The 23,175-nt window shown below is 41.7% G+C and overlaps 1 protein-coding gene across 2 annotated transcripts in view; it reads right to left on the bottom strand.

Moving 5' to 3' along the window:
• Ist1 (IST1 factor associated with ESCRT-III) overlaps nt 1-22,564 on the bottom strand; it is a 31,197-nt gene extending 8,633 nt beyond the window's left edge. For both annotated transcript variants that reach the window (XM_038313042.1, XM_038313043.1), the window contains exons 1-7: nt 22,452-22,564; nt 11,526-11,628; nt 10,036-10,216; nt 9,552-9,639; nt 7,990-8,073; nt 7,292-7,402; nt 5,729-5,935 (exon numbers count right to left, since the gene is read on the bottom strand). In XM_038313042.1, coding sequence (XP_038168970.1) covers nt 5,729-5,935; nt 7,292-7,402; nt 7,990-8,073; nt 9,552-9,639; nt 10,036-10,216; nt 11,526-11,613 — 759 coding nt within the window. In that variant the 5' untranslated portion in view covers nt 11,614-11,628; nt 22,452-22,564. The remainder of the gene's footprint in view (nt 1-5,728; nt 5,936-7,291; nt 7,403-7,989; nt 8,074-9,551; nt 9,640-10,035; nt 10,217-11,525; nt 11,629-22,451) is intronic.
• Between the last annotated feature and the right edge of the window lie 611 nt (nt 22,565-23,175).

Below are 23,175 nucleotides of genomic sequence, written 5' to 3'. Positions count from 1 at the left end.
GGATGCAAGCCTAGACTATTATACCCAGCAAAGCTTGCATTCACCATTGATGGAGAAAACAAGATATTCCAGGACAAAAACAGATTTAAACAATACGCAGCCACAAATCCAGCCTTGCAGAAAGTAATAGAAGGAAAATCACAAACCAAGGAGTCCAACAACGCCGACAATAACTCAGGCATCTAGCGACCCTTCACCAGCACAACTAGAAGAAGGGAAACACACAAACTCTACTACTAAAAATGACTGAAGTTAACAACCACTGGTCATTAATATCACTTAATATCAATGGACTCAATTCACCTATAAAAAGGCACAGGCTAAGAGACTGGATACGAAAACAGAATCCAACATTTTGCTGTTTACAAGAAACACACCTCAACCACAAAGACAGGCACCTACTCAGAGTAAAGGGTTGGGAAAAGGTTTATCAAGCAAATGGCCCTAAGAAACAAGCGGGTGTGGCCATACTAATTTCCAACAAAGTTGACTTCAAACTAAAATCAATCAGAAGAGATGGAAAGGGACACTTTATACTCATAACAGGAAAAATCCTTCAGAATGAAGTCTCAATCCTGAATATCTATGCCCCTAATATAAAAGCTCCCACTTATGTAAAAGAAACACTTCTAGAACTCAAGGCAGCCATCAAACCACACACACTAATAGTTGGAGACTTCAACACTCCTCTCTCACCAATGGACAGGTCAATCAGACAGAAACCTAACAGAGAATTGAAAGACTTAATGGAGGTAATGAACCAAATGGACTTAACAGACATCTATAGAACATTCCACCCAAATAGGAAAGAATATACCTTCTTCTCTGCGGCTCATGGAACCTTTTCGAAAATTGACCATATACTTGGTAACAAAGCAAACTTCCACAGTTACAAAAAAATATTAGTAACCACCTGTGTCTTATCGGATCACCATGGATTAAAATTAGAATTCAACAACAATGCTACCCCCAGAAGGCCCACAAACTCATGGAAACTGAACAGTCAACTACTGACCCACACCTGGGTCAAGGAAGAAATAAAGAAAGAAATTAAAGTCTTTCTTGAATTTAATGAAAACAAAGACACAACATACTCAAACCTATGGGACACAATGAAAGCAGTGCTAAGAGGAAAGTTCATAGCACTAAGTGCCCACTTAAAGAAAACGGAGAAAGCACTCATTGGTGACTTAACAGCACACCTGAAAGCTCTGGAAAAAAAAGAAGCAGACTCACCTAGGAGAAGTAGAAGACTGGAAATAATCAAACTGAGGGCAGAAATCAACAAAATAGAAACACAGAAAACAATCCAAAGAATCAATGAAACAAGAAGCTGGTTCTTGGAGAAAATCAACAAGATTGACAAACCCTTAGCCAATCTAATCAAACGGCAGAGGGAGAACACGCAAATTAACAAGATCAGAAATGAAAAGGGGGACATAACCACAGACACAGAGGAAATTCAGAAAATCATTAGATCTTACTACAAAAGCCTGTATGCCACAAAATTGGAAAATGTAAAAGAAATGGACAGTTTTTTAGATAAATACCATATACCAAAGTTAAACCAGGACCAGGTAAATGCTCTAAATCGTCCTGTTAGTCGCGAAGAATTAGAAACTGTTATCAGAAACCTCCCTACCAAAAAGAGCCCAGGACCAGATGGTTTCAATGCGGAATTCTACCAGAACTTCCAAGAAGACCTAATACCTATACTCCTTAAGGTATTTCATAATATAGAAACACAAGAGTCACTGCCAAATTCCTTCTATGAAGCTACAGTTACCCTGATACCTAAACCACACAAAGACTCAACCAAGAAAGAGAATTACAGGCCAATCTCACTCATGAACATGGACGCAAAAATTCTCAATAAAATACTGGCAAACCGAATCCAAGAACACATTAGAAAAATTATCCATTACGATCAAGTAGGCTTCATCCCAGAGATGCAGGGCTGGTTCAACATACGAAAATCTATTAATGTAATCCATCATATAAACAAACTGAAGGAAAAAAACCATATGGTCATCTCATTAGATGCTGAAAAAGCATTTGACAAAATTCAGCACCCTTTTATGATAAAGGTCTTGGAGAGATTAGGGATACAAGGGTCATTCCTAAATATAATAAAAGCTATTTACAGCAAACCGACAGCTAACATCAAATTAAACGGAGAGAAACTCAAGGCTATCCCACTAAATTCAGGAACACGACAAGGCTGTCCACTCTCTCCTTATCTCTTCAATATAGTGCTTGAAGTTCTAGCAATAGCAATAAGACAACATAAGGGAATCAAGGGGATCCAATTTGGAAAGGAAGAAGTTAAACTTTCATTATTTGCAGATGATATGATAGTATACATAAGCGACCCCAAAAACTCCACCAAAGAACTCCTACAGCTGATAAACTCCTTCAGTAACGTGGCAGGATACAAGATCAACTCCAAAAAATCAGTCGCCCTCCTATACACAAAGGATAAGGAAGCAGAGAGGGAAATCAGAGAAGTATCACCTTTCACAATAGCCACAAATAGCATAAGATATCTGGGAGTATCGCTAACCAAGGAAGTGAAGGATTTATATGACAAGAACTTTAAGTCTTTGAAGAAAGAAATTGAAGAGGATACCAGAAAATGGAAGGATCTCCCCTGCTCGTGGATTGGGAGGATCAACATAGTAAAAATGGCAATTCTACCAAAAGCAATCTATAGATTCAATGCAATCCCAATCAAGGTCCCATTAAAATTCTTCACAGAGATTGAGAAGACAATAATCAACTTTATATGGAAAAACAAGAAACCCAGGATAGCCAAAAAAATCTTATACAATAAAGGTACTTCTGGAGGCATTACCATCCCTGACTTCAAACTCTATTACAGAGCTACAGTATTGAAAACGGCTTGGTATTGGCATAAGAACAGAGAAGTTGACCAATGGAATCGTATAGAAGACCCAGATCTTAAACCACAAACCTATGAACACCTGATTTTTGATAAAGGAGCCAAAAGTACACAATGGAAAAAAGAGGGCATCTTCAACAAATGGTGCTGGCATAACTGGATGTCAACCTGTAGAAGAATGAAAGTAGATCCATATCTATCACCATGCACAAAACTCAAGTCCAAATGGATTAAAGACCTCAATATTAATTTGAACACATTGAGATTGATAGAGGAGAAAGTGGGAAGTACTCTACAACAAATGGGCACAGGGAACCGTTTCCTATGCATAACCCCAGCTGCACAGACTTTAAGGGCAACATTGAATAAATGGGACCTCCTGAAGTTGAGCAGCTTCTGTAAAGCAAAGGACATTGTCACTAAGACACAAAGGCAGCCTACTGACTGGGAAAAGATCTTCACCAACCCTGCAACTGACAAAGGTCTGATCTCTAAAATATATAAGGAACTCAAGAGACTAGACGGTAAAATGCCAATTAACCCAATTAAAAAATGGGGCGATGAACTGAACAGAGAATTCTCAACAGAAGAAGTTCGAATGGCCAAAAGACACTTAAGGTCATGCTCAACCTCCCTAGCTATCAGGGAAATGCAAATCAAAACAACTTTGAGATATCATCTCACACCTGTCAGATTGGCTAAAATCCAAAACACCAATAATAACCTTTGCTGGAGAGGTTGTGGGGTAAGGGGCACACTCATCCATTGCTGGTGGGAATGCAAACTTGTGCAACCACTTTGGAAAGCAGTGTGGCGGTTTCTCAGGAAATTCGGGATCAACCTACCCCAGGACCCAGCAATTCCACTATTGGGAATCTACCCAAGAGATGCCCAATCATACAACAAAAGCATATGCTCATCTATGTTCATAGCAGCATTATTTGTAATAGCCAGATCCTGGAGACAGCCTAGATGCCCTTCAGTGGAAGAATGGATGAAGAAACTGTGGAATATATACATGCTAGAATACTACTCAGCGGTAAAAAACAATGACATCTTGAATTTTGCAGGCAAATGGATGGAAATAGAAAACACTATTCTGAGTGAGGTAACCCAGACCCATAAAGATGAACATGGGATGTACTCACTCATATTCGGTTTCTAGCCATGATTATAGGACATCGAGCCTATAAGTTTGGGATCCTTGAGAAGATAATAAGAAGGTGAACTCCCAAAAAAGATATAGTAATCCTCCTGGATATTGGAAGTAGACACGATCGCCAGGCAAAATTGGGAACTTGAGGGTTGGGCAAGACTGGGCCAAGGGAAGATGGGGAGAGAAAAATGTGAAGGGGAGAGCGGGGGGAGCTCGGAGGAATGGGGTGCTTGGGATATAGGAAGGGTGGATATGAGAGCAGTGAAGCATATATCTGAATTTAAGGAGCTACCTGAGGGTTGTCAAGAGACTTGACCCTAGAGGGGTTCCCAGGTTTCCAGGGAGATGCCCCCAGTTAGTTCCTTGGGCAGCTGAGGAGAGGGAGCCTGAAAAGGCCAGTTCCTATAGCCATACTGATGAATTTCTTGCATATCACCATAGAACCTCCACCTGACGATAGATGAAGAAAATGACAGAGCCCCACCTTGGAGCACCGGACTGAGCTCCCAAGGTCCTGATGAGGAGCAGAAGGAGAGAGAACATGAGAAAGAAAGTCAGGACCGTGAGGGAACCTCCAGCTGGCGACAGATGGGGAAGGTGACTGAGCCCCACACTGGAGCACTGGACTGAGCTCCCAAGGTCCCGATGAGGAGCAGAAGGAGCGAGAACATGAGGGAGAAAGTCAGGAACGAGAGGGGTGCGTTCACTCATGGAGACGGTGGGACAGAACTAATGGGAGATCACCAACTCCAGTTGGAATGGGACTGATGGATCATGCGACCAAACCCGTCTCTCTGAGTGTGGCCAACAGCGGGGGCTGACTGAGAAGCAAAGGACAATGGCTCTGGGCTCTGATTGTTCTTCATGGACGGGCTCTGTGGGAGCCTTCTCAGCTTGGTCGATCACCTTCCTGGACCTGGGGGGAGTTGGGAGGACCTTGGTCTTAGCATAGAGTGGGGAACCCTGATGGCTCCTTGGCCTTGAGATGGAGGGAGGGGAGGTATGGGTGGAGGGGAGGGGAGGGAAGGGGGAGAAGGAGGGGAGAGAAAGGGGAGAAGGAGGGGAGGGAGGGAGGAGGAGGAGGGAAGGAGATGAAAAAAAAAAAAAAAAAAAAAAAAAAAAAAAAAAAAAAAAAAAAAAAAAAAAAAAAAAAAAAAAAAAAAAAAAAAAAAAAAAAAAGAGCTAGTTCCAGGACAGGCTCTAAAAAAGCTGCAGAGAAACCCTGTCTCGAAAAACCAAAAAAAGAAAAAAAAAAAAAAAAAAAAAAAAAAAAAAAAAAAAAAAAAAAGAAATAACCTACTGTAAAACTGCCATCCTGTCAATGAAGGTTTTTCAGCCTGGTAATAAAGGGAAGTTTTTCATTTTCAGAAAGAAAACAAACAATCAAAAACTACTAGCATTACTGCAACAGGTACCAGATGTTTAGTAACCTTTTCCTACCACTATCTTTAGATTGTTCTAATTCGGTACTTGCAGCAGACACCAAGGACTTTCCCCAATCTGATATTGTTCCTCAATATATTTGCTTGGTTACTCAGCTAATACAAGTATTTTTATTCTGTATTCCTCACAACCTACAATTCCTCAGTGTATTTATAGAGACCATATGTCCTTTTCTGCAACATTTTCTAAAGCTCACATCCACACTTTCTTTATATACACATACTTACTGGTCCCTTTGGCAATGGATATGAGAAGGGAGCATTTGGAGTGGGCATAGGCATAGGCATGGGCATGGGCATTGGCACTGTCCCATCAGGTCCACCAACAGGGGCTGTGAACCCGCCCCCTCCTCCTCTTCCAGGCCCGCCTTTCTTCACATCATCTGTAAATCCAACATCAATAAGGTCTGTCTCCACCCCAGCAGGAGCTTCTGCCTAAGAAACAAACAGAAGCACTTAATCCAGGTCCACAGCCATGCTCCCTAGGAGAGTCTAGTTATACACACATAAGCATAAAAGTTGTTCACTCTGGAGTGCTCACAATTTCAGCACCCGCAGGGCATGTGAAGGAGGTTGCGAAAACACTACACTGCAATGCTCCACCATAGCTCAGACAATTCCCAGGGAACAAGGGCACCTACAAAGGTCTCTAAGAGAAGGAAAAGAGCAGAATGTAAAGATTTTAAGACACCCTGTCCTGGACAGATTCAGAAAGAAAATGTCCCAGGAAGGAATACTTTCTTCCACTGAGGGCCAGTTCTGATGGAACACTCAGGTATGTTTCTACACATTAATGCTCGGGGGTGGGGGTTGGAAGCTGCTATCTATCCTGGGGGTGTTTGTGTACAGGAGGTTTGGTTAGCATAAGAGCTGCTACCACACCACACTAAGTTTAACTGTTGAATCATTTATATTCAGGACAGAGAATCTGTTTTACATGCATCTCCACTATCAGCTTTTGGACCATTACCTGCACATAGCACAATAAATGAACCACATAGTGTAGTTGGTATTTTTTACTCTTTGTAGGCCCACTGCCCAGCTCTCCAATAAATACTCAAGAGACTTATTCTTACTTATGAATGTCTGCCCTTAGCTAGGCTTATTTCTAGCCAGCTTTTCTTAAATTATCCCATTTACCTTTTGCCTCTGTGCTTTTACCTTTCTATATAATATCTACCTTTCTTTACTTCTTACTCTGTTGCTGGCTGTGTTCTGGGTAGATGGCCCCTGATGTCCTCCTCTCCTTTTCCTTCTCTTCCTCCTCCCTCTATTCTCATTCTCCTCTTTCTTCTTCTGTCTGGCAGTCCCACCTATCCCTCTCCTGCCTAGCTATTGGCCATTCAGCTCTTTATTAAATCAATCAGGTGTTCCAGACAGGCAAAATAACACAGCTTCACAGAGTTAAACAAATGCAACATAAAAGAATGCAACACATCTTTGCATTATTAAACAAATATTCCACAGCATAAACTGATGTAACAGATCTTGAAATAATATTCTACAACAATGTAGCCAAGTCTTGTGTATTACAATTTCTTCGAACTTGCTGAAAGGTAAAAATAATATGCTTTTACATTTCTGTCAAGATTGTGCATTCTCAAGATGCCTTCATTCATTCATTTAATCTCATGCTTTAAGTGACCTGTGAGATTTGCAGGTATCTTATTGTCAAGAAGGCACTAGCTGCACAAAGGTTTACTCACTCAGGTTCAGCTAGCATAAATAATACCCCCATCAAGCAGTCCTACACAGGAACTCATTTTCCTTTGTGCTCTGGCATAAACTTACCATGACCACAGAGTCAGGTTCATAGGGTACATTGTAATTCTTGGCAATTTCAATCAGGTATCTTTCCACTAGGATTTTGGGTGGGGCTTCCACACTCAGTTTGTGCATTAGCTGTAATAAAATATTAATGTTAAGAAGCATCTGTACAACCAGACTAATCCAAACTTGTTACTTTTAAAAAACTAATTCCTTGGGATTTGGAGGAACTAAGCTCAGTGGTAGAGTGTGCTTAATTAAGTCCTGGGTTCGGTCCTCAGTACAGAAAGGAAAAAAGAAAAGACAAAAATAACAAAAAAGACCAAAAATTTGGAGAAGAATAAAGATGAACTATTTTTTTCCAGTCAGAAGGCACATTGGGACCCATGCTTTTCTCATTCTCTAGCTGCATATGAGATAGATATAAGAAAAGATTCAACACTAATGCGACTGCCATTTCATTCATCCGACCTTCCTTTCTACCTTCCTTCCTGCCTTCATAACATACAGAAGATGGAAAAGACAAAAGCAAGCACCACAATCAGGTGTTGGGCAGTGAAAGAACTCGACTGTACTGCCGGTCACACAGCCATCCTCTGACCTTCATTATACTGTAAAATACACCCCTCAACTAACTCAGCCATGCACCTGCACAACTCAAGCCCCTGCTGGTAATAAAACTATCTTTCCCACTGGGTCCTATTTACAAGTATGTTCTTTACCCTATCGTTCACAGTCCCAATCTGGTTGGTCCTGCACAGCTTGCCATATTCCTTGCTATATTTAGCACAGAGCTGATCAGCAACCTACAAAAAAGGAAGAATAAAGAAAAATTATAACAGAAACCACTCCAGCTTCACACTTCCTATCAACATTAAATGTATCTTTATGACTAGGTTTAAAGAAACAACGCCTATGAAACCTTATTAAGCAGACACTATTTATTCACTTACCCAGAAAGCAACAACCTAACCACAAACACTATCGTTAAGCATGAAATACTAGAAGTACAACAATGAGCTGAGCAAGGTGGCATACACCCGTAATCCCTTTAACTAGGGAGGTAGAAGCAAGAGGATCAAGTTCAAGGCTAGCCTGGGTTACATGAGATCTTTTTTTCAAAACTCCTCTCCCACCCTCCAAAAATAGTAAAATGATGATGAACAAAAATAATCACTATTCCTACTTTTAGGAAGTCTTAAAATCTCTGTGCAAATAATAATAGTAATAAAAACAATCCAATAAAGGTCCACCTGCAGCTAAGATAAATGCTCCTAAAGGAAGGCATGCATGCAAATCAGACCTGAGCAGAAAAGTGAGATGAAGCTGCCTCTGAAGAAAGCAATGTTTTGTCAATATCTGAAAGATTATTAGAAATTAACTAAGCAAAGAGCTGGATATAGTATCAAGTCTCTGTAATCCCTAATGGGAGGCAGAAGAAGGAGGAGCCCCAAAGTTTGAGACCAGCCAGGGCTACATAGTTAAGAAAGAAACAAAACAAGTTAACAAGACTAGAAAGAAAATTGCTCTAGGGAAATGTGTAAAGATCTCCGGGGCTAAACATGGTCAATACACAAACATGAAACACAGTCAGTGAGCCTATAGTATAGCACCTCAGAGTACAACAACAACTGTAGGCCAGCCTGGTCGACAGAGTTAGTTCTAGGACAGCCAGGCTACACAGAGATACCCTGTCTTGAAAAATTAAAAAAAAAAAAAAATTCAGATCCTACAGTAGGCACATAAGTATGCCTTTTAGAAAGTTGTTCAAATTCTCAAAACAATTATTTTATGCCATAAAGGTCTAAAAAGAAGTAACTACTGAACAAAGCCTATTTTAAAACCAGGAGGTACAACATAAAGATAAAGATACCCAGTCAAATAAACAGACTTTTCTTTTTTGTTTTGTTTTTTGTTGTTGTTGTTGTTGTTGTTGTTGTTTTTTCGAGACCAGGCTTCCTGTAGCTTGGAAGCCTGTCCTGAAGCTAGCTCTTGTAGACCAGGCTGGCCTCAAACTCACAGAGATCCACCTGCCTCTGCCTCCCAAGTGCTGGGATTAAAGGAGTAAGCTACCACCGCCTGGCTATAAACAGACTTTTCTAATACCAAAAACTACAAAGGCTGGGCATAGTGGCACATACATATTTTCCCAGTACTCAGAGGCAGAGAAGGGTAGTTTTCTGTGAGTTCCAAGCCAACCAGAGTGACATAGTGAGACCTTGTCTAAAACAAAACAAAGCAAAAACAAAAGTCTACAGACATTACAGAAACTGCTTGTACTCACTATTTTCAACTCAGCTACTTCTGACTGAAGTCGAGGAGCAGCCCAGATCAGTGTAGACACAGATTCAGCCAGACCAGAATCTAGTTCCCTAAACAAAAAAATAAATTTAAAAAATTATATATATAATTTAACACCTTTAAAACCAACAAAATCATAGTTTTTATATCATAGACCAGATGATCACAAACTACACTGGCTACAGGTAATTGACATTCCAGCCTTTTCATTCCCCTACTTGCTTCTGAAGAAACAAAAACTAAGTGACATGTTCAAGACCTCAAAACCTCACACCAGCTGAACCAAGACTCAAACCTGGGACACCGGACTTCCAATTCTGTTTTCTTTTCACTAATAGGCAAACAGATCCTTGGGAATGCCAAAGAACTGCTTAGTGTTAGCCTGCTGCAGATACACAGAGACTGAGAAAGTATTATTCCATTCTCAAATTCCAGATTTGTTTAGCCGCTGAGGCAAGATATCTTACTTCATAGACTGGATAAGGCCAAACCGAGCCAGTAGCAGGTCACAGTACAGCTCCAGGATCTCCATGGCCTCCACAAGGTAGTCCTCCCGGATAATGTGCTCCACACGGATGCGTGCTCGCTCATCCTTTCCAGCAGCCAGATAGTCAGCGATCTCCTTCCTTGCTTTCTGAGCCAGTTCCGCTGGGACACAAACCCCATTCCAGTCACACAGCAATAATGCACTGGAACCTGGCCAGTTGGCAGACCTCCACCCAAGAGAGAAGACTGAGAAGGTTCTACTGTAATCTACAGTACCCTAGCTCATACTCACACATCTACTCTCATCATAGCTGCTCTAGAAGTCACCACCCTACATAGATGAATCTAAGACACAGCTGACATTTCCAACTCAGAAGCCAGAGTCAGGAAGGGTACTTAGCTACTCCACAATAGCTGCTAAACATCCAAGAGGCATTGGTTCCAGGACACCTATAGATATCACAACCAGAAGGCTCAAGTGCCTGGGACATAGAAAATGGGACAGAATATGTAGACCATTTATGTTTAGCCTTCTGTATACTTTAAACCATATCTAGGCCGGGCGGTGGTGGCGCACGCCTTTAATCCCAGCACTCGGGAGGCAGAGGCAGGCGGATCTCTGAGTTCGAGGCCAGCCTGGTCTACAAGAGCTAGTTCCAGGTCAGGCTCTAGAAACTACAGGGAAACCCTGTCTCGAAAAACAAAACAAAAAAAAAAAAAAAAAAAAAAAAACCATATCTAGATTACTTATATGTGTAATATAAATGCCTGTTACAATGTATTATTTATTTTGGAATAACGACAAGAAGTCTGTACATATTCAATACATAGACATTTTTTTCTCTGAATATTTCTGATCCACATTTATCTGAATTCACAGGTGTGGAACCCATGGATGCAGAGATTACAAATACAGAGGGTCAACATTACATCCCCTTCTGTGGTTGTTTGAAAGAAAATGTCCCCCAAAGGGAGTGACACTATTAGTAGTGGCCTTGTTGGAAGGAAGTGTGTCACTGTGGAGGCAGGCTTTGAGGTCTCACATATGCTCAAACCATACCTAGTGAAACAGACCACTTCTGGTTGCCTGCTCAAGATGTAGGACTCTCAGCTACCTCTCCAGCCCCATGTCTGTCAGTACATTGTCATGTATGGACTGAACCTCTGAACTGTAAACCACCACAGTTAAATGCTGCCTTATAACTCTTACATGACCTGCATAAGAAATGCTGTGGTCATGGTGTCTCTTCACAGCAACAGAAACAAAGACACCTTCTCTGCAACGAAGTGTTTCAATTTAACTATATACAAGAGGCAGACATGTATCCTAGCTGCAAAGCTATATAAAACTCCACAGTACTAGCCTGAAAGATCCTGCTTGGGATGCTGGTAGCTGGTTTAAAAATAAAAAAAAAAAAAGACTAAAAGTGGGGGGATGCGTGGAGAGAGACATGACAGACACAGTACTCACTTTTTTTTTTCTCCAACAATTTAAGACGATTTATGACTAATCTCAAATTGACTCGTAAGCGCTCAGCTTTGAAGCCGGAACCCAGCATGCTGTCCTGCTCCTTCTGGAAAAAGTAGCAGCACAAGAGCCCAAATTAGTTCAGAAACTAGTACTACTTAGAGGCAGACTGTAACATAAATCAGAGTGGTTTCTTTCCTTTTTTCTTTTTAGTGCTGGGAATTGAACCAGGGCCATGTGCAAGTCAAGCACGTGTCTACCACTGAGGTATCCCCTCAGTCGCTAGGGATTTTCTAATACAACAACATGACCTAAACATCTTGTTTACATTATCATTTTACATTGTTCAAAGAGCTGACTGAATAGGAATAAATGGACATAAAATCTGGGGAAAGATAAAATTAGTATGAAGCTATTGGCCACAGGAGTAGGGTGATTAAAAAGACAAGAAGGCCAGGCATGGTGACACACACCTTTAGTCCTAACACTCAGGAAGTCAAGGCAGGCAGATTCCTGTGAGTTTGAAGCCAGCCTGGTCTACATAATGAGTTCCAGGATAGCTATGGTCACAGCTACAGAGACAAACTGTCTCAAAAAACAAAACCCCAAACAACAAAATAAAGAAGCAAGAAGTATTCCTGCCCCACCCCACAAAAATTCTCAAACAATGGTGGTCATTTTTAAAAAATTGCCAAATTTAAAGCAAAAGTCAAAATACCCTTATGTTAATTTCTCAAATATTGCTACTAAATTTGACCCTTTAAGAAAAACTACTGTCTAGTATCACAAAAATATCAATAGTATTTACTTAGGCACAGAGTTATACGGGGGGGGGGGGGGAGTGAAGAATACAAACAGGAACCTGCTCTACAAAATTCTACAAGAGAGCACTATTTACCAAGATATGCACTGACAGCCATAAGAATCAACATAACCATCACAGGATGTCAGGACACACAACTGTGTATTGACCACTGTATATTCTATTTCAAGATAGCACAATTTCTATTTCTCAATTTTATTTCTTGTCTCAAAACTTTAAAACAATATAATGTTCATGTAGAAGCTAGATCTGACAAAGTAACCAAAAAAGATACAAATAAAACAGACAAAATGTACAAATACCAGGACTAGTATTTGTCTGTGTAAAAAGCGCTTTCAGAAGATAACGGAATATACTTCCTTCTGTGAAACTGCATCAGGAAAACTTCATACAACACTGAATAATTTGTATGTCACAAAATAACTTTCATCCATTATGCCAAATTATGTTCAATCCATTCAACAAGTATTTATTGATTATGTGTCAGACTCTGGCTAGATGCTGAAAAATAAAGAGTGTTAAGTACAGCCTTTGACTCTCACAAGAAAATCATATTCTACTGAAGAAAAAAATAGTTAAAATCCAGCAGGCTATAACAATGTTTGAAAAAGATTATGATTCTAGAGTCTCTCAATTGGGAGTGACTGGAGACATCTTGCATTGTTGTAACTGGAGGGGAAGCTATTGCCCACTAGTGAGTAGAGGCCTAGGATGCCGTTAAACGTGTAAGAATGAACAAGACAATGTCCTTACAACACCTGCCCAAAACCTCAACAAAACCAAGACTGAGAAACCCACTGTAAATAAATGTCGCAAATTCTTAGGACAATCATAATGAAAGGTTCCTCAGATAGCAAAGCTTAAGCTGTGTCCTAAAGAAGAAAGCAGGTCTGTGTAAAGGGAGAGTGGAAGCCTGTCTCAAACCAAAAACCTCCCAAGTACAAGGAGTTGTATGTGTAAAATCCCAGGTTCCAGCGAACAAGGTTTCTGAGAATTAGACTCCTGATACTCTAGCAGACTATGTGTTCACAGATCCAAACAGCATCCGTATTTTTAGGCATTCATAAGCAAAGATGGATAGGAAGTAGGAGGAAAGAAACACATTAACAACTACTATCATATATTTTCTAGTCATCTGCACCAAATCAGCCAGCAACTATGGGTAGAACTAAGAATAAAATTTAAATGCAAGTCAGGAGTGGCATCTGTAGCCCAAACTGATGAAAGAGGTAGGAGGATTCCTTGAGTCTTAAGCATTCCAGCCCAGGCAGTCTGACCTACCAAGGCCCAGATCCAGGGCTATGTGTTAGCCCACCCAACATCCACCCCATCTGTGATTTGCTGGAGCACAGGAAGGGACGGGTCCTACAGACTCAAAGCTACAAGTCTCCACAACACAGGGCAACAGCAAGATAATCAAGGGAAGTTTCAGTGAAGGCCCAGCATCAATAGTTCAATAGTGTAGAAGAAGCCAGAGGACTCAACTAAATCAATGATTCTCTGTAATCAACAGTTGCAAGTAAAGATATGTAGATAAAAGGGATTACAGCATGACTTATTGCATCACAATACAGCTTCCATGACAAGACTGGGTTTTTTCCTTCTTTTTTTTTCCTTTCCTTTTTCTTAAAATTTATTTTACTTTATTTGGGGAGAGGGAGGTTGCAAGGGCAGAAGGTGAATACAAAGGGACAGAGAAATGAATGGGATGGAGATGCATGATGTGAAAGACACAAAGAATAAATAAAAAGAGGGGGGGAAAAAGAGGTCCAGCCTGGGTAATATAAGGAGACACACTAAACTAAAACCTAAATGTACCTGAAACCTATATTGTGTACTTTATCACACTATAAACTGTAATAGAGCTCAGATCACATGTACAAGGAAGGCCTAAATGAAAACAGGAGTATGGGGGCAGAGGACTGCAGAGACAGCTTAGCTGGCAAAGCACTTGATGCTCAAGTCTAACAATCTGAGTTCAATCCCCAGGAACTATATAAAAAGCTGGGCATGGTGGTACATAATCGTAAGCCCAGTACTAGGGAAGCAGAGACAAGCAGATTCCTAGGACTCATTAGCTAGCCAGCCTAGCTTGCTAGGTGAGCTCCAGGTTTCTAGTTAAGACCCTGTCTCAGAACTGTGGTGGCACACACCTTTAATCCCAGCAATCGGGAAACAGAGGCAGGCAGATCTCTCTGAGTTTGAGGCTAGCCTGGTCTACAAAGCAAGTGTCCAGACAGTCAGAACTACTAGAGAAACCCTATCTCAAACTACCACACCCCCCATCACAAAAAAGACCCTGTCTCAGAATCCAGTGGTGGCGGCACACACTTTTAATCCCATTACTCTAAGAGTTTGAAGCCAGCCTGGTCCAGCCCGGTCTAAAGAACAAGTTATAGGACAATCAAAGCTACACAGAGAAACCCTGTCTCAAAAACAAAACAAAACGAAACAAACAAACAAAGGCAAGATTGACAACTCCTGAGGAACAGCACGAGAGGTTCACCTCTGGGTTCTACATGTTCAAATATCCTCTATAACAATTACGTATGGAATGCCTTCTATACTATAAAAGTCATAGAGATACACTAGTTTAAAAAAAGCAGGGGCTGGAGAGATGGCTCAGTGGTTAAGAGCACTTCTTGCAGGAGACCCTGGATTCAATTGCCAGCACCAACATGATGGCTTACAACTAGCTCTAACTCCAGTTCTAGATCCAATGCTTTCTTCTAGCCTACCTGGGTATCAGGCATGCACATGGTATACAGACATATATTTGATCAAAATACTCATACACATAAATAAACAGAAAAAGAAAAAATAATTACTGCCTTGTGTTATAGCTTAGAGAAAGTATCATATCACTAATTAAAATAACTCTCATCAGTGACTCAAAGAAAGAAATGATGTTATAAAGTTTATTACAGGGATTGACCTTGTCAGCCACTTGTTTGGAAACTGCCACAAGGCAAAAGATAACATTGGGACAAAATGCAGAGTTATTAGTTGGGGGTGGGAGTCAAGATTTCTGTGGTTCTTAAGTAGTCTTGGGCTTGATCCTCAGCACCAATGTAATGACTCACAACTGCCTCCATAACTCCAGTTCCAGAGAATATGGATCCCTTTTCTGACTTTCACAGCTGTGCTCATGGTGCATTTACCTACATACAAAAATTACCAAAAAAAAAAATAATTTAAAAGAAACAAACAGAAATATTAGAAGAGTAAGAAACTTGATGTAAAGGATCAACAACAGAATGGAAAAATGACAGAAGAAAAAGCCAGTACACTTGGAGAGATATTAAAATTCTCCAATATGAAAAAGAAAACTACTGATTAAAAAAAAAAAAACACTGATAAAAACAAAAAAAAATTAGAGACAGTTCAGTGGTTAAATGTGCTTGCGGCACAATCATAAGCATGGGAATTTGCATCCCAGCAAGCATGTAACAAGCCCACATATGCCTATAACCTTAACACTGATCTAAGTGAAGCCAGGCTCACTGAAGCTTGCTGGCTTCCAGCCTCACCAAGAAAACTCAAGTCTCAGGTTCACAGAGACACCCTGCCTCCAAAAAAAAAAAAAAAAAAGAAAAAAGAAGAAGAAGAAGAAGAAAAGAAGAAGAGGAGGAGGACGAGGAAGAGGACGAGGAGGAGAAGGAGGAGGAGGAGAAGGAGGAGGAGGAGAAGGAAGAGGAGGAGAAGATATGACAGAGGACACAAGACACCCCTTCAGTAATCTATGAAAGAACATAGGTGTGTATATCTACACATACATGTGCATATACCAAAATCATAAATACACAAATAAAAATGAACAAAGTAACCAGGTGGTGGTGATGCACACTTTTAATCCCACCATTCAGATTAGGATTCGGATTAGAGACAGGTAGACCTCCAAGTTCAAGGCTAGCCTGGTCTACAGAGCCAGGGCAGTCAGGGCTACACATAGAAACTCTATTGTGGCAGGGAGAAGAGAACAAAGTATTTTAAAAGGCCATTAAGGACATGAAGGACAGCAGGGAAGAGTATGCAGAAAGGCTTGGAAAGAGAAAAGGAAAGGGGGAAATTATAATCTCAAAAATTTAATGAGTAAAGTCTCAAATACTGGCAAAACAATAGAAGAGTCTAACATTTTTATCAAATGCCACAGGAACTGGGAATATCGTTCAATGCTAAGGCATTTGCAAGATGTCCTAGATTTGAGCTTTGCACTGTACAAAAAAAAGCTACTTGAAAATAATTAGCTAGAAATTCCCCTAAATTAACACACATACACACAGAGACTCAAAAAACTCCAAACACAACAAAACCAAAAAGATTTATGCCCCATTTCATCCGCTGAAATCAGATTCAGCTTTGTACCACCACCCCGCCCCCCGCCCCAAGACAGGTCTTTCTGTGTAGTGCTGGCTGTCCTGGAACTCACTCTGTATACCAGGTTGACCTCAAACTCACAAATCTGACTGCCTTTGTCTCCTCAAACCCTGTGAGTTCCTTTGTCTGAGAACAATTTCTCTGGTGGGTTGACATCTGAATTATCAATTGCTATAAGCTATAATTGCATCATGATCCACAATAGCTCGTGATAAATGCTCCTGACACCCACCTACAACTTAAAATGTCTACAGAACTTTGGGTCATTGTGGCAGGTCTGTTACCCAGAGTTTAGAGGCTGAGGCAGGTGGATTGCCATGAGTTTGAGGCCAGCCTAGGTTAGAGTGAACTCTAGTTTTAGAAAAAGCAAAAGAATCCAGTAAAAGCCAACCAAAAATGTACACCCTGAGAGTTTTCTGCAATGTGTTTATATTTTAATAAAACGTTAAAGATGTCTTATAATGCCGGTTCATTCCAGTATTGGTAACTTCTTGAAATTGATGGTGCCTGGACTCCAAAGCCTAGTCTTTGTTGTGAATTTCACACATTGTTGTTGGTTGTGTGATTCCTTTATTGAAATCTCAGTCTTTTTTGTTGTTTTTGTTTTTTGTTTTTGAGAAAGGTTTCTGTGTTGTCCTGGCTATCCTGGAACTAAGCCTGCCTTTGCATCCCGAGTGCTAGGATTAAAGATGTGCACTGCCACCACCACTCGGCTCTGAAAATATCAGTCTTGATTGGTTTTGTCAGCAAATATTTGATTAAACTATATTGTATGAAAGTACAGTAAACTTGCTGGCAAACTGTACAAATAATGCATTGAAGAAGTTGATTTATGTGTCTTGGAAAATACATCTTACTAGCTTCCCAGCGTGTGTCCTGCCACTGTGTTGCATCGCATTTCTCTCTCTTGGTTCTTTGCAGCTATGGACTCTAAAGCTGGTTGATGAGGATTTTTTGTGTCTGTGTGTGTGTTGTAATGGAGGTTTCAAGATGACTGTTGTTTCAGTGTTTTGGGGAGCAGTTCTTGACGCAGCAGTCTCTATTTTCCTTCCCTAAATAACCTTATTTAAATTCCTCTTTTTATTCCTACTAAGAACGAAGAAGCCTCTAAGGATCTGGGTGGTGAGAAACTAAGTTTTGATTTTGTTAAGGATTTGAGTAAAATGAGGAATTGACAGATGCTTAGAATACTAAGTGAGGCTGATGATCCATGTATAACAATTATTAATAAAAATAAAAATAGCAGCACAGAGTCACAGTAGGGTCTTTCTGTATAAGCAGGGTAGAAAACTGAAAGCTGGTTTTCATGATTTATTCATTAGGCTTTGTGTTTTGGTTGTCCATTGTTTAGTCTCAGATGGTGAACTCCTTGAAAGCTGGTGTCAGCTTTCATTGAAATGTCTCTTTCAGCTGGGATGTAACTCAATGGCAGAACACTTACCTAGCATATATGTTCCTGAGTATTTTCATCCCAACATGGCAAAAAAAAAAAAAAAGTGTGAGTAGTTAAACTAGGAAAATTATATTGTTTCCTCATAATTAATCAGCATAACAAGTACTAGGTTTTTGGCAAGATGTTATGCTATGCTATGCTATGGTTGCATATGGTTGTATATGTGAAATAATTGAAGGCCTGAGAAGGCCCAGTTGGTAAAGTGTTTATAGGTGGTAGTGTTAGCATGTGTCTAATCTCAGTGCTGGAGAAGTAAGAACTAGAGGATTTTTGACCAGCCAGTTTATCCAATCAGTGAGAGTCCCTGTTCTGAAAATAAGGTTGAAGGGGACACTCGAAGTTGATCTCTGGTCTCCAAACACATGCAAGCACACATATCAATAAAAATAGTTGAGGGTGAGCATCATGCACCAAGTAATCCTAGCACTTGGAAAGGTGAGACAGGATTGTAGTGAGTTTCAGGGCAACTTGTGAGAAGGATTATAGTGAGTTTCAGGGCAACTTGTGATGCAGAGTGAGGGTCTGTTTAACCTCACCTCCCCCAAAGTGCAATTTAGATGCTAGGGGCTTATTACTATATTTTCTATTGTAACGAGTGTAGCTCATTTGGAGAGATCTTGCCTAGAATCTGCATCTTGTCTTTCAAATGCTGAGAATTAAGGTATGTACAATTTTTTTATGTATATGCATGTTTTGCCTGCATGTAAGTCTGTGTTTTATGTGAATGCTTGGTGCCCTCATAGGCCAAAAAGAAGGCACCAGATCCCCTGGGAATGGAATTACCGGACAGTTGTAAGCTACCATGTAGGTGCAGGGAATCCAACCCAGGGTTGTCGGAAAGAGCAGCCAGTGAATGCTCTTAACCAATGAGCTATCTGGCCTCTGAGGACACCTGCCTACATGTGGCATACACAGATACATACATACACATGAATAAAAATAAAAATTTTTAAAGTATGTGTGTGTGTGTGTGTGTGAATGTGAGTGAGAGTGATTGCTGTAGAGATGATAGGCGTGGCTATGTTTTTAGAGTCAGTGTTTTTCCACTTATGGTAGAATGTAGAAATCTTACCATTATATAGGTTGTTTTACCTTCTTCCCCTTAAATAATGGTTTTCTTAAGTAGTACATTTATGTGTATTGAAATCACATAAAAATACTGGTTTTGCTTTAAACTGTCAAATTTAACAGAGTTGAGAGAAACAATCTATTAATTAGGTTTATTCATACAGATTAGTCATTTCTGTATCTATGTGTGTGTTGGAGGAGTGGCAGGTGTGATGCTGTGCATGCCCAGAAGATAACTTGGTGCAGTTGATTTTCTTTCTCCACCTTTTTGTGGGTTCTGCGGTGTAGTGATATTTCATTTGTAATTTAATAAATAAAGCTTGCCTGAAGATCAGAACACAAAACAGCTACACTAGTCAGCCATAGAAGCCGGGTGGAGGTGGTGCATGCCTTTAATCCTAGCACTAGAGAGGAATATAAAGTGGGATGAGACAGGAACTCACTTTCTTTCAATCTTGGATTTCATAGAGGTAAGAGCTCTCTAGTGGCTTGGCTGCTTTGCTCTTCTGATCTTCCAGTTGAACCTAGTATCTGTCTTTGAGGTTTTTATTATTTGTGCTACACTTGGGCTTGAACCCACCAGGCTTGCAGCAAGCACTTTCACACTGTGTTAACTCATTGACCCTTTCTTTGGCAGTTTTTTTAGAGTAGTTCTGCTGAGCACACAATTTCTTTTTCATTTTCCCTCATGTGATCATGTCTTGTTTCACCTTTAATTCTGAGGTATATTTTGCCAGATGTAAGGTTTCTGGATTGATGGTGTTTTCCCCTACCCCCACCCCCCAGTATTTGAAAATGGCTTTTCTTTTGGTTTCCCTGAGTTTAGGTGAAATTTTTAGCCTGTTCCCTTCTTTCTGATTTTTGGGTTCTTGGTTGTATTGTGCTGGTCTTTGATGATCCTCCCTTCTCATTCCAAGTAGCTGGAGCAGTAGGTTCATGCCACACTGTATTTGGTCATATGAATAGATGCACTGTAGATAATAGGTAATATATTGCTTTTATCTGGTTTCATTCAGTTTTTTAAAAATTTGTCCATGGTGCCTCAGGGCCTGCAGGGCTACTGACTGAAAACTGTTGCTTTCATCTGTAATTTCACTCGTGCAATAACAGCTGTGATATCTTCCATTACCATGCATTTTCATGCAATGTGTATATGTAATCTCATGATTGTGTCTCAATCTTATGGGCACATATATCTGTGAGTGGTCAGGAAAATGAGTTTTCATTTAGCTATATAATTCTGACATATAGAAAATACACTAGGACATACTTCATAACTAAATCTATTTGTCCCACAACAACTATAGACACTTAAAAGCTTGCTGTTCCTTTTGCTCAGACTACTAACTGCACACAATTAGCTCGCTTTCACCGCAGAGCAAGTTCAAACTAAAGACTTTTTGTAAATAGTTTAAAACTGTACAGCTATGCACAAGGTCAGAGTCACAGACTCTGACAAGGTTGCAACACAAAGCACCCTAAGAAAAGCATGCTAATTCTTCACTTGTCAATCTGCTGACAATAAACCTATGTCTCAAAGTTTGTCACTGGGCACTGTGTCCCCCAACACCCATCCCCATCCCCATCCCCCCGACCTGGTCATGGTCCTACTCTTGTAACCTTGGAGCCTTGTACTGCCATGCCAATGGCTCATCCTAGGAATGTGCTTTTGACCAATGAGAAGTAACTCTTGTAATTTTTTTTTTATCACTCCAAGCCTCCTGTAGAAAAGTTTGGAGGCTGAAAAAAGAAGCTAGGGAAAATTAGAAGTAGAACAGGGGAATCAGGATAGAGACTGAAGAATAAAGAGACTAATTTGGAAAAGCAAAGTGAGAGCATTCATTAATTCGTTCACCCTCAGATACCCAAAGAAAAAAACCCCTTTCGCTTGCTGTGGTGTCCAATCTGAGCTCTGAAGAGGATCTAGGAACTGAACCCCAAAGGCTCTCATCAGGTGGGGAGTACACACCATTATCCTTTCGCCATTTACAATCCTATCACATTATAAAAACCTTATTTGTATGACTGCTTAACAATTTCCATACTAATTGCCTGGACTTCTGACATCTGTACCATAGCAGGAATGCTGGACTGCGTTAATTTTCCTGGGTTTGAACTGACTTATACAGAATATACTTTGTTTCGCAGTTTTACTTTAAACCACAACACGCCACATACAACTGGGACTTGATCCTGATTAGAGCTTAAGTTAAGTGGACCAGAGTCTACCTGAGGATTCTAGAGGGGTGCAGGTCACGTAGAAACCAGAGGCACAGGAAGAAAAGAGAGGGCTACAAAATCACCGGAGGGAGGAGGAGGGAGAAGAGTATTTTTATCAAGTGAGAATGTTAAAAAGCTGCATGACTTAAAAACAAGAGCGCTGTGAGGTCCCCCAAGAAGGTCTGTGGATCAAAAAGCTTGAGGGGTTAGGGTCACCTCATAGCCAGGCGGAGTCAGAGGCAGTGGATCTCTGTGAGTTTGGGGCCACCTTGGTTCACAGAACTTGTTCCAGGACAGCCAGAGCTGTTACACAGAGAAACTCTGTCTCAGAAAATCATACATACATACATAAAGTTATCACCTCAGGTTTTAATAAGCTGGAAAAAATATATGCATAAGGAAAAATATGACTGAAAAAGATGGCGTGTTGACTGCTTTTCAGATTTGAAGGAGTTACACTGTTTTGTTCTCATAATGAAAAACAAAGCTCAATTAAACATCACGAACGCGTAAGAACAATAACAAATAAATTACAATCTCCTTTGAGCATCAGACTAAGCAGACAGAAAGCACCGAGAGCCTCCCTCTGCTGTCCTAGTCCTAGCGAGGTCCGCACCCTAGTTCAAGTCCTGACCCCAGCACCCGGAAGAGCAGCGCGGGGAACCGCGGCAATCGGGATCTGACTCCCTCCGCAGCGACCGCGGCGGGACACAAGGCCTGCCTGAGTGTCTCGACCCGAGGATACGGCAGAGGGGAGTCTGCTCAGAGCCCAGGCCATGCCCGGGGAAAGAGGCGCCGGGGACAGTGACGCCAGCACCGGTCTCAGCGGTCCCACCTCCTCCCCGCGGCCCGAGCCCGACGTCGGGCCTGATCCCGACTGTCAGGGCTTCCTTCCCGGCTGACACGGCGACGGCTGGGGTCCGGGAAAGGGCGGGGCGTAGGACAAAGAGACAGACAAAGCTGCCATGGCTACGGAGGGCACGCTCACCTGGAGGAATCCAGACGTGAAAACGGAAGAGACGGACTTCCGATTAGCCGCTCCGCGTCGAAAATGGCGACTCCCCCGACCTCACCACAGCGAACCCGGGCGGAGGAATCCACCGGGCGTCTTAGCCACGCCCTCCCTCGCAGGGATTGGCTGCGCGCACAGCGCTGGGCGGTGTCGCTCCGAGAGCCCCGCGGTTCCCACCCTCTCGGAGCCGGACGGGCTGGGGACTATTTCCCACCGCGGAGGCGCGGGACTTGACCCGGGAACGTCACGCGGAACTTGAGTCACTGGGCTGAGGGGCGGGGGAGTGCCTTGCAATTTGCCCCGGGGCGCGGTGAGGCGAGCGGAATCTGTTCCTGGAGTCCGTGCCCAGTACCCTTGTCCCAGATCGTTCAGCCCCTGGAAGAACCGGCTGCAGGCTGCCTCTCAAACGTCCCGGGTTCCGTGCCAGCCTTGCTTGCCCGGCGGTCGGACCTGGAGCATCGGCCTTTGAGGAGTGGCTAGGCGGGATTCAGCCCTGCTGAGCCGACTTTCTCCCACGGCCTCTCGGCTCCTGTCTACCGACGCTGGTCCTCCCTTCCGCTCCCATACCGAGTCTGAGTACTGCCTTACCGCGCTCTTCTGCGACCTGCACTTTCACTAATGCTCCCTCCGATCCACCGCCGCCGCCGCTTGCCCTTATTTCTATCTGTATTCAGAGGAAACTCTGGGCTTAGAGTGAAAG

The sequence above is a fragment of the Arvicola amphibius genome, chromosome 15 (assembly GCF_903992535.2).
Source record: "Arvicola amphibius chromosome 15, mArvAmp1.2, whole genome shotgun sequence".
Lineage (NCBI taxonomy): Eukaryota > Metazoa > Chordata > Mammalia > Rodentia > Cricetidae > Arvicola > Arvicola amphibius.
The sequence above is the reverse complement of the archived record's forward strand: the minus strand, read 5'-3'. Positions and strand labels throughout refer to the sequence as shown.